The sequence below is a fragment of the Delphinapterus leucas genome, chromosome 6, assembly GCF_059928025.1.
Source record: "Delphinapterus leucas isolate spDelLeu-1000000601 "Yukka" chromosome 6, BTC_Dleu_Yukka2, whole genome shotgun sequence".
In the NCBI taxonomy this organism is placed as follows: domain Eukaryota; kingdom Metazoa; phylum Chordata; class Mammalia; order Artiodactyla; family Monodontidae; genus Delphinapterus; species Delphinapterus leucas.
Window position 1 is genome coordinate 45,289,741 of NC_143134.1, and position 12,636 is coordinate 45,302,376.

Consider the following 12,636-nt stretch of genomic DNA (forward strand, 5'->3'; position numbering starts at 1 on the left):
TGAGGCTAACCTCTCCACTTGGGTTCTGGATCCCATCTTGCTGCCTCCTTTGATTTAGTCATTGACCCAGTACTTATTAATTATTTACTACGTGCTGGCATTGTACTAGGCAGGCAATACAGCAATACACAGGACAGACTGATTCTCTGCTCATGGGGAGCTCAGAATCTAGGGAAGGAAGACAGGAAATGTACAAACTAACAAATAGTTATATAATGTGTCAGGTGGTGATAAGTGCTGGGAGAAAAATAAAGCCATGTTAGGAGTGAGAGAGTGACTGCAGCTGCTGTTTTCTATGGTGTGGTCAGCACCCTGAATGAAGTGAGGGACATCGGGGCATGGCGGACAGGAGGCACACAGGCAGGAGCATGCTTGGAGTAGGAGGGACAGCAAGGGGGTCAGTGGAGTGGGATAGTGGGGCAGAGAAGTAGAAGATAAAGTAAAAAGTAAGAGGCAGCAGGAGCAAGGTTAGTCATGAGCTCTCTGGTCCCTCAATATTGAGGTCAGGGAGAGAGAAGACAAGCCAGCAAAGGAGACTGAGAAGGAGCAGCTGGAATCAAGGTTAGGTGGTGTTTCAGAAGCCAAGGGAGGAAAGTGTCTCCCGCAGGAGGGAGTGACCGACTGTGTTAAATGCTGCTGCTGGTTGAGTAAGATGAGGTTGGTTCTTTTATTATTATTATTATTTTTAATTTTATTTTTGGCTGCATTGGGTTTTCGTTGCTGTGTGCGGGCTTTCTCTAGTTGCAGCGAGCAGAGCTACTCTTCGTGGCGGTGTGTGGATTTATTTCAGTGGCTTCTCTTGTTGCGGAGCACGGGCTCTAGGTGTGCGGGCTTTAGTAGTTGTGGCTCGCGGGCTCAGTAGTTGTGGCTCGTGGGCTCTAGAGCACAGGCTCAGTAGTTGTGACCCACGGGCTTAGTTGCTCCGCGGCCTGTGGGATCTTCCTGGACCAGGGCTTGAACTCATGTCCCCTGCATTGGCAGGTGGATTCTTAACCACTGCACCACCAGGGAAGCCCGGGGTTGATTCTTAAATCAACCACTGGATGCGGCATTGTGGAGGTTCCTGGTGGCCTTAACAAGAGCAGTTTTGGTGGAGTTTGGAGGGGAAAAAGTCTTCTTTGGAGAGTACTTAGGGGACAATAGGACAAGAGGAAGTGGAAATAGCAAGTGTAGGCAACTACTTTAAGGAGTTTTGCTCCAAAAAGGTGTAGAGAAGTGAGGCCATATCTGAGGCAGTCAATGAGTTTTCTTTTTAAATTAAATTTAGGAGATGTAGTATCTAAAGGAAGGACCTAATAGAAAGGGAAAAAACTGATGGACCTTTGCTCCATGATGATCTCCTCTTACCACCATACCCTGTACCTCCAGGCTCTCCTTTGGCTTTCGCTCCTTCACCTCAGTTTACTAATATATGCAGTTTTCCTTTTCTTCATGTAGATGAAATTCTAAGAGCTGTGGAAGCAGGCCATCCTGAGTTCAGATTTGGTTTCTTCCTCTGTCTTGGCTATGTGACTCAATCTCTTTGAACCTCTAAATAATCCTAATAACGCTCGTGTGAAAATGAAGTGAGATAATGAATATGAGGAACTTAGTGCCTGGCTGTTAGTAGAAGTGCTGCAAATGTTAGTTCTCCTACAGAAGAGCAAGGTGGGGGGTGTGTGGGGGGAAGGTAGGGGCTAGGGGTTGGGGGGGTTAATTTGAGCTTCCTTATCCTGAAGTAAATTTGTTTTCTGTCCTCTCAGTGAAGAACTTGTTAAAAAGTAATATATGCTCAGTGATCTCTTTTTACCTGTTATTTGTGCCTCAACCCATCTCAGTATGACACCCACACTCATCATTCTGCAAGGATTGCCCTCACCCAAGGTCATGCCTTTTGCCAGAGGTTATTTGACAGTCCTCACCCTAGTTCATGTCTCTAAAGAATTTGAGAAGTTGATCACTCTTTTCTTTTTGTCCCTTGGCTTCTAGGACACTATGCGCTTTTGTTTCTCTTCCCATCTTCTCTGACTCAAGGAAGGTCTAAGACATATGGGTTCAAACCAAGGCATATGAGTATCCTAGAAAGACCAAAATTTGTCCTTTCAGAACTATTTTTTTTTAATGTTGTCTGTCTCACAATGTAGCTAAGAAAGAGAGCTCTAGATTTAGACTCCCTGAATTTAAATCTCAGCTCTTCCACTCTTCACCTCTTCCCCATCTGTAAAATGGCGATCTTAATTTTACATCACAGAATGGTTGTGAGGATTCAGTGAGTTAGTCCATGTAATGTACCTGGAGCAAAATAAGTGTTAGTGATGATGTTGATAATGATGATAATGACGATGGTGGCGATGATGATGAAGAGGAGGGGCTGAGCACTAGCTGTGTAGGTTTGAAGGCTCCCAGGTTCCCACACCCCACGCATTTCAGCTTTGGCCCCCAACCTGCAAACTGTGCTCAGCAAAACCCAAACTTCTGTGGTTAATCTGATCTGCCTTCCTTTCTAAGGCAGGTAAGGGACTATATTTTGTTTTACAGTGTGTGCTTTAGGGCTGTCTCTCCCCTCCCAAGTGGGTTATCTAAGCGTTCCATTTCAATCACATATGGTAAGCCTCTCTAGAGCGGTTTTGGTGAATGTAGTCTTCTCCATCTCATTGCATTTGCACTGATGTTTTATTAACCAGTGGTGACTGATGCTGCCCTGGATGACCAGTCCCCAGAGTCCATCCCAGTTCTGATGATACCACTGTTTCCTTCGATGGTTCTTCTCTGGTCAATGTCTCTTAAATGCTTTTCACCCCAAATATTGATGTTTACCACGGTGTTATTGTTGGCTTTCGTCTGCTTACCTAAATTTGGTGCCCTAGACAGTCCAGGTCTGGGCTTCAGGTAGTCCATGCAGCCCTGAAATCACATGCAAGATTGATGCATTTCCTAGGAGAGGGCCCATGTTTTTTTATCCACGTTCTCAAAGGGGGCTCAAAAATGAAGAATCAAGCTAATCTGAGTGGTTTATTTATCAGCCTTTGGAGTCCTTGACTATCCTGCTCCATAGACATAGGGGAGTTAGTCTCTTCCTTTCAGTGGAAATGAGTTACTTTCTAAATCTACCTGAAATGGCCCCTTTGGGCAGAGATAGTCAGTACTCCTGGTGTAACCCTTTAAGGCTTCTCCTGGCCAGAGGAAGCCAGGGTTTTATATTCAGCTAGCACACATATGGGATTACTTGTGTGCATTTCTGTTTATCTAATAGGATTATGTGTTACTAGTGTGTAGGGACTGAAATTTATTCATTTTTGTGTTCCTGGTGCCTGTGACATGGTAGCTGCTCTGTAAATACTGATTGGAAGCCTGACTACATTTTGTATTCTTCAGTTAACTGCAAATACAAGAAATGGCAATATAGCCAGATCATGATGCATTTATAAGTATTTAGCTTATTACCAGGGTAGATTATGAATATGTATATCAAAAATGGCCTATTGAGACAGAAATTCCTGAGGGAAATACAAAAATATCACCCTATTTCTTTCACTGAAAAAAATACAAAATTTGATTTTCCCACTATTATTAGACTCCAATAAATATTCATCCTTTGTCCCTCCAGGGGCGTCCCAAGCTTCCTGCAAGTGGAATGAGCGCTAAATGTGCCCAGTAAATCACTCTGATGGTTTTCACCTTCTAGCCAGAATGGAGATCTTAGTTGGTTTGCTTCTTTTAATAGCCTAAAAATTCAAGTAATGTTAGATTGTTTTCTTATTCCCAAGACTAGAGGAGGCAGGTACAATTGTTCATGTACCACCAAACTCCCTGTGAAGAAGGTGATAGCCTGCTGTTGGGAACATAATGTTCCATGAACCAAGCTCCCCCCACCGCCCCACCAAAGTTCAAAGTCCCAGAGTTCTCTAACACTGCTCACTGCTGGCACCAACTAAATTGCAAATCCCTGCAAGGTAGCAGCTGAGCCTGCTTAACTCACCCTGAGAAGTCCTGATTTCTGTAATAGCGTCTCCAGTTCAGGGAGGCATTGATCTCAGTCAGTAAAGCCCAGTGTGAATGGGATTACAAGCAGAGCTTCCATTCCTCCAATTAAGTCTTGTTTCTCTGCCCCTAACAGAACGCATGACCCCACTCAACACTGGTCCCGGGAGAGTTCAGGTTAGGGAATGTGCCGGACTTGGTACAAATCTATTATGGCCAGGCAAGCAATACAAACAACACCTTACTACTGAGTGTGGAGGGCAGAACAACTGAGAATGCCAATGGTGACAAATGATGCTACAGACATGACTGGGCTTTGTGTGTCCTTTTCCTTGAGGATAATTGACCATTCTAATTCATACCTGAAAACAGGCAGGTTACTGAAACAAGTTGCTGATGACCTAAGAGAAGGCTGACCTTGCCAAGTGCAGAGTTACCTGAGTGCATCCATCTTTTCAGGTAAATTAACATAGCTGGAGTTAGGGTTTCAACTCAAAAGTCAGAGAGATGAAGCAATCTACAGTATTATACAATTTGTGTATGACTGTTAGTAGCTGGAGAGTAAGTAATATCTGCAAAAGAAGAAAATGCAGGCATTTGAGTGAAGTGGCAGTGAGTTTACCACTTAGGCACGTTGTTAATAAGGTAACGTTTGCGTGATTTGGTTAAGTCCCTCCAGCCCCACCACTTTTTATTTTAAAATTTAAATCAATTTCTTAGAGCTAAAAGGCATTCAGTTTAGCAAAAACAGTAGGAAATTGATGTAGAAAGTATACTGCTTCATCTTAGGGAATGTGTTTTAAAGAAGTAAATAGACCATATTGTTCTTGCCTTCCATAGCAAAGGATACAATGGCCAGAGGAGTGATGAGGCAGTACCTGAGGTTGCCTGCCTGGGGGCAAGTTTTGATAGTTCAGACAAAAACCTGTAAATTGAAGTTGTAAGCTGTGAGGTTGAAACATTCTAAACGATTTGCACAAGGGCAGTTTGCTGCAGGCACTCAAAGCGGTGAGTCCTAATCTGGGGGTCAAGGGACTTTTCTTGTTTTACTGATGAGAAAGAGAGCCCAGAGTTTAGACACACTCAGAGTTGTGCCCTGGCACTGATGGAGACTCTCTCCTAGGGTGGGGAAAAGACAGACAAGCCTCTTTCCAACTTTGAGTATTTATCTGAAGAAACGAAAGCCCCACTAGCAACCAAATAAAAGACCTAGAATATAGGTAGGAATCAGGATAACTGGTAAGCAAATTAACCTCGACCTGGGACTTCTCTAAATAAGCTTTGCACAGCTGTCTCAATCTATGTAAATCTCTTGTTATATAAACCCAGTCACTTGATTGGCAGAAACAGGGCAAGGCCAGATGTTAGGGGATGAAGTTCTCATCAAACAAGCTGCCTAGCTTTGAATATACCAATACAGTCTAAGACAAACTAAGCAAAACAAAAACAAAAACAAAAACAAAACCCCCAAAACCTCAAACCCAAAACCAAGCAGAAAAACTAACCAAGTATATGAAACAATTAGGAATATTTTCTAAAGCAATTAACTGGCCCATGGGTCCTGGGGTCCCTGGCTTAGAATTCTGAGAGCCTCAAAAAATTGTGCTGAACAAGGAGGTACCATTGCTTAATGGGGTCTTACCAGTTATTTTGCCTGATTTAACTTTTTTCTACCTCATTGCCCATTTCTAGTGACATCGTGGGCTTCACTCAGCTTTCCAGAACCAGAATGCCAAATCAAGTAGTGGACTTCCTGAACAAGATGTACACCACCTTTGATGAAGTTATAGGTCAGTATTACGTCTACAAAATGGAGATGATCAGAGATGCATGTGAGTGATTATGGATGAATGGGTAGTCCCTTAGATATGGAGTGATATTGAATTGCATTGGGAACAAAGCCAGGAATTAACAGAAGCAAATAGTTTATGTAAAATTTCTAACTCTCCTAAGTTATAAGATCTTAGGAAGTAAATCTTCTTAGTAGCCTTCATTGGGCCCATGGCTTTTCTCTTAGTGGGCACCCAGAAAATGTCTATTGATTTGATCTGAGAACCATCTTTATTTGATAATAAGGGGAAGCAACTGGTTTTATGCTTTCATTTTTGTGGTTGGACTCTCAGGCAGTTAGCTCGATGAGCTCTAACTGCTCATTTATCCACATTGATATTTTCCCTTTCTCTATGGCCAGTGAGGGAAGGATGTGGATCTTGAAATATGAGATGGCAAACATGGAACAATAATTAGATTAAATGATATCAATAATCATTAAAATTTCTAATTTCAATTTTAATTATATAAATTGAGAAGGGAACAGTAGAATTTTTCATTAGCCCCGAGGCAAACTGAAAATAGATTTAGAAAATATTAAAATTCATCTATTCAATGCATAGTTATTGAGAATCCAATATGTGCCAGCTCTGTGTTAGCACTAGAGCTCTGGAGGTTATAAGGTTGAACGTGACAGACAGGACCTCTACCTGCAGGGAACTAGTGATAAATAGAAGGACTGAGACCAGTAACCCCGTTAAGAGGGAATGATGCTTCTCCCATTTTACCTTCGTTATGCGACCTCCTAATCATGCAGATCACTGTGTGCTTTACTGCAACTACATAATTCCTTTTCTTTTCATTCATTACTGAAAAATGCTGCATTCTGAGGTTAATGTTGATGGAACTGTTGTATTCATACAATCCCTGTGTTTCCTTTCATTACTGGAAAACACTGCATTATGAAATTAAAGTTGCTATCATACATGATCATGTAATTAAGTACATTTGCTATGCATTTCACTTTTTAATCTCTGGTTGGGCTTTTCATCTCTGTACCTCTAACTCTGAATCAACGAACAGGTGTTTAGACCCAAATATGTTGATTTTTAACTGATCTCAGTTAATGGGTAAATATAGGATACTAGATTCATGGTGTGCAGGGATGCTTATTTTCAATAATCCTTAGATTTAAAGGATTTTCCTTCATTCACCAAGAGTAAGCTCATTATACAGAAATGTGGATGAGGTCATAATACTATCTCTGATGGCCACTATGGAAAAGAAAAGAAAATGAAATAATCCTTTGGCTAAATTCGAAGTAAATTTTGCTGGGAGTTGACAAAAAATGGATTAAGTATTTAGGCATCTAGGGCTTGATTTTATTTTATTTTATTTATTATTTTATTTTTTTCGACTTTTAAATGTCTCCAATTTTATTTGAAAACCAAATAGGTATTATATTTTCATAGCCTCAAACTAGACAAATAGGTCTGTGACAGCAGATATCCTTAATTCTAAACTTTTCCCTCAATTTGTAGGGCTTGATTTTAACCAAGGTTCTGCTTTGTTACACTTTATGGAGTGCTGATTCATTTGTGTTTTGGTCAAGGTTTGATGTGATGTTGAATCTTCATTTTATAATATTATCTATTTTATTGTTGTTGCACAAGTTGGTTATGTGTCACTGTGGACTTGTATGTTTATCAAATGTATTACCACAGCACCAGACAACAGTAAATGTCACACAAAAGAATACAGAATGTATAGCTGCATAAGGGTGTCTAAAAAATGTTAGTTTTTCTTATATTTTTATTAATAAGGATTGATACATTAATTATTCACCTTTGAGTTTGGCCGATGGAATTATTTGGAATGGTGGTCCTATGTTATCTCATAGCATGTTAGAGCTGGAATACTCACAATAAAACCATCATGTATCGAATGCTTAGCCATATGCCGGGCATTGTGCCAAGGGCTTCACATGGATTATTTCAAAACAGTAAATATCCTCACAGCATCCCTGTGACCTAGATGTTATGATCCCCATTTCCAAGATGAGAATGCCAAGGCTCAGCTACTTGCCCAAGGCCACATAGTAAATGCAGAGCCAGGACCCAAACCCGTCTGATCTAAGAGCTCATGCTGCTGCCTGCTCACTATGCTGCTTCTCACAGATGGGAGAGAATTTAGGGATTACTCTAACCAAGGAGCTGGAGGCGCAAGGACTCGGTCAATGTCCCCTTGTTAGTGGCAGATTTGGACCTGGGCTCACATCCATTCTGCTTATGGTAAAATAGAAGAATTGGGCCTTCGGGGGCATCCATGTCTTTCCCTTTATCAATGTGCTAAACCCTGGAGTCATCCTTCACTCTTCCTTTCTCCTCTTATATCCAGTTGGCCAGCAAATACTGTTGATCATTTTACCGCAGTGTCTTACGTGTGGTAGAGCTCATGAGATAGAAAGGTTATGAGTCAGGCTCTGCCGTCAGATTCCAGCTGGGTCAAATCTCAGCTCTGCCTTTCGGGTGATTTGGGGCAAATTAATTAATCTCTCTATGCTTCCATTTTTTCATCTGTAAAATGGTGATAATAATATGACCCACCTTATAAGATTGTTCTGAGGATTAAAAGCGCATGAATATGGGGAGGGGGAAGGGTGAGCTGTGACAAAGCGAGAGAGAGGCATGGACATATATACACTACCAAATGTAAGGTAGATAGCTAGTGGGAAGCAGCCGCATAGCACAGGGAGATCAGCTCGGTGCTTTGTGACCGCCTGGAGGGGTGGGATGGGGAGGGTGGGAGGGAGGGAGACTGACAGAGGAGATTTGGGAACGTATGTGTATGTATGGCTGATTCACTTTGTTGTAGGGCAGAAACTAACACACCATTGTAAAGCAATTATACCCCAATGGAGATGTTAAAAACAAAACAAAACAAAAAAAAAACGCATGAAGAGAAGCCAGGCCCTGCCTCAGGCAGCAGGAGAAACTTAGCTCTAGTCCCTAAATATTAACCATTAAAAGCAAAATATCTTTGTGTGTTGAACAAAGGAATTTCAAGTAATTGATTGGTATTGTTTCATTCTGAAGTCCAGGATAGTCTTTCAGCTTGTAGGTCCCCTTTTTAATGCCATTCTAATTCCTAATGTTTGAGTATTTTCCAAGTTATATGCGTGTGTGTGTTTTGTTTTAAAGTGTGACCAAATGCAAATAAAGCAGGGACCATGAATATTAAAAAGAAATACAAAACAAGGAAGCACACACACATACAAAGTGTATGGAGTACTTCTGATGCCTGGTGCAGCATATGCCCTCATAAACGTTATTATTCACACAACCTTCCCCTTTCGCAGCTTTAGCCCTGGTCCAGACCTTCATCTTCCCACATATGGACAAAAAACAGCCCCCTAACTAGTCTCCTTGCCTCTGCCTTTTGCACGATTATGAGGTGAAACTATACTTTGCATATCTTGTTCTTTTGTTTAAGAACTTAATTACCCACAACATCATGTCCACATTCTCTAGGCTTGCAGACAGTGCCCCACATAACTGCTTCTTCAGACACTGCTGTGAGTTTTGCCAGCTGTACATTTTGATAGAACAGTCCCCTCAAGACTGCCCTCACTTCAGACATCAGCCACAAGTTTGGTGGTCTTAGGATTATCCTCACTTCAGAGCAGCTGGCTACAAATTTGGGGGTCCCCACAACCACCCTTGGGTTTGATAATTTGCTAGAATGACTTACAGAACTCAAGAGCGCTATACTTATTATTACAGTTTTATTATAGCGAAAGGAAACATATTAAAATCAGCCAAGGGAAGAGACACCTAGAGCAGAGTCCAGGAGGGGTCCACTCATTCTCTTCCTGTGGAGTCACAGATAGCATCACATCTTCCCATTCACCAGGTATGACAATACACCCTAAGTATTGCCCACTAGGGAAGCTCACTTGAGCCTGTGGTGTCCAGAGTTTTTAATTTGGGCTCACATACTGCTCACATGGCTGACCTTTAGTCTCCAGCTATTTCAGGTCAGGCTGATACCTCAGCCTGACTACAGGCTGACACTGTGCGACCCTGAGAACCTATTAAAAATCACATTGTTAGACTGTTGGTAGCCAAAGTTCCCCAGCAACAAAGACCCTCCAGGATGTTCCAGAGGCCTAGAACTCATCTCCTAGTAGCTAAGGGCATAGGCCAGACTTCTGTTTTGGTAAGGTTAATTCTTCACTAAACAGCCTTATTTTCCATTGCTCTTCTATAGGACATCACCTGCCAAAAAAGGCAACACCCAAACCATCCCATGGATTCATGCAGTTTTTTAAAAAATCTGTGGTATTTCTTCCTTTACTTCTAGGATGCTTAAATGTTATGCTTTTCATGAGGCTCAGCTCAAGCCTTGCCCACTAAAACTTTATTTGTTTGTACCAAGTTTTTCTAACTAGTTGAATATTTGCCTTGTGTGACCCTGTGATGTGGCTGTATTTATAGACTTCCCCGAGCCTTATATGTCTCTGTAGCCTAGGTGTCCACCACAAAGTAACTGCTCAGAAAATCCTTATTAATAATGATGGTAATTTTCCTAGTGTCTAAGGAATTCAATAAATCTCTGTTGAAATGATCTGAGCTAAGTTTTCCCTTGATTGTAAATTAGGCACCTTTGTTAGCTATATCTCACTCTTTCTGATTACTTGGGCTCTAATTTAGATATGTTGCTACCTAAATGAGTCATTAGACCCTAAGACAATCAAATTCATACTGAGATTCAGAATGTTTGCAAGTGAAAAAAAAGTAGTGGATTGACATTTGTGCACCTTAATGTTTCCCACAAATCAAAATGACCTAAAACATTTCCCAGAAACCAGAACTCAGTGCTAGACTCTTTTGGCAGTTACTTTTACTGTGGTCTATTTCCTGTGACCCCCGGCGGCTTACAACCTGGAAGAGATGGGCAAACCCCATCCAGTGAGCTCTTTTGAAAAATAATTGATGCCTTAAATACCAGTGCTTTGATTTTAGTGCCCTAAGATCCCAGGATTCAGCACTTAGGGAGGAGCACTGTCTGCAGTGTAGACATATGGGTTTTTGTTGCTGCTGGGTAGATAAACAAGTAAAAAATGTCTTTAGCAAAATGTCTGAATTACTGGCTTCATTCAGATGTGGCCTTGATATGTATTTTATTTAGACCATGCCTCAATCGTCATGACAATAATGTTCCATTGTGTGTGTGTGTTTGTGTGTGTGCATGCATGCCTACTGGATGGTGTCTAGAAGCAGCCCCTTCAGCATTCAGGCAGAAATGGAGTGAGGGTGCAGAGCAGAGCGTGTTTGCCTACCTATTTAAACAACGATGTCAGAAAAGGTTGAAAACATCATTCAGCATCACCTCTTTGATTAAAATCCCAAACAATCAGCTATTATCTCCAGCAGAGCAGAGCAGACATATGTTCAAGGTCAGTGTGTAAGTTCTCATTCTGTATTTTATCAATGCCCATTACCATTCTACCATGTTCGGATCCTGCTCACCCTGCTGTGTCAACCTTCTCCCCTCCAACTTCTCCAGCCTCATATCTTGCAGGAACTTCTTACACCCTGGATCCGCACTCTGGGGAACCACTTACAGATTATACTGTTTCAAGCTTCTGAGATTTTGTCACATTTCTCTAAATAAGGTCAGCTTTTTAAAGACAGGTCATTCATCTTTGAGCCAGGAAATCCATTTTGTTTACACTGAGCAGAGGACTTGACCTTTATGAGTTTTCCATATCTTTGAAAGCCCTACTGACTGTTCCAAGCTACTGGGCTGCTACTCCATAAGTATCCCTCTCATTGCATAAGTGGTCTTATGGAAGTCAAAGAATTAACATTTGATATATCATTTCATTATTTCTTGTGGCCCTCAGTGACTTTGGCCCAGAGTCCCTATTCTTGGTGTGACAGGTAGATATAAGAAAATGACTCAAACATGGCTGCTTGCCTCAAACTGTTTCTTTTGTCTGTCTTGAAACTGCGTATGAGAGAACAAGGCTTTTTCAAAAAGACAAGGAAAGCAATGCTACTTGAACATAAAAACATTGACCAACAGCTGCCAAGAGGCAATCTGTTCACACTGTGGACCAGAAAGATTTGTTGGATTGGTTCATGTCCAAATCACCCAAGCTTGGTGACTTTGGCTCTCAAAGACCCATTTCTGGAAGTTTTCCTGGAACCCATGCCCTACATGAACTTTTCAAACTGCAAGGGTAAGTCTAGGAAGGTCTAGGTAAAGGTTTGGGATAGCAAGGCCCTGCTAGCAGCCTTAAAAAAATCATAGTCTGCTTCACTGAGTTCACTTAAGGGTGCCATTGTTTTTAGACGTGGTGGTATCTGGGGTGCCTAAGGCCAATGGGATCCTCCACTCTGGGAAAGTAGCAAGCACAGCCCTGGACCTGGTTGCTATGTGCAAGACCTTTGAGATTACACATAAGCCCAATGTCCAGCTGAAAATCTGTGATGGGATCCACTCAGGTGAGGCAAGACAGGATGGTCGAAGGGCCTACCCTGTGCTTCTCCCCATACCCCATGATGCATCAGTTTTCAGGGGAGACAGTGTGACCCCATCTATGCAGGCAAAAAAAGAGTGAATATTCAAACTTCATGATTGCAATTTTAACATTTGGGCAAACATTTCCACTGGAAATGAAAGCAAGAAAAATAAACGAACATTTATTAAGCATCATTTATTATGTGTCAGGTATGATGCTAGGTAGTCATACATACGATCTCATTTGACCCAAGATTAAAGATTATTACTATTATTTTGCTTTATACTTTTCTTTTTATTGAGGTAAACATATAGATAGTAAAGTACACAAATATTAATTTCACAGTCTGGTGAATTTTTATCTATCAGCACTCAGAT

At 41.5% G+C, this 12,636-nt stretch overlaps 1 protein-coding gene across 3 annotated transcripts in view; it reads left to right on the forward strand.

Moving 5' to 3' along the window:
* LOC149748930 (uncharacterized) overlaps positions 1–12,636 on the forward strand; it is a 214,871-nt gene that overhangs the window by 85,742 nt on the left and 116,493 nt on the right. For all 3 annotated transcript variants that reach the window (XM_089913106.1, XM_089913105.1, XM_089913107.1), the window contains one exon: positions 5,653–5,750. In XM_089913106.1, the coding sequence (XP_089769232.1) occupies positions 5,653–5,750 (98 nt within the window). Of the gene's footprint in view, positions 1–5,652; positions 5,751–12,636 lie in introns of those variants that run through there.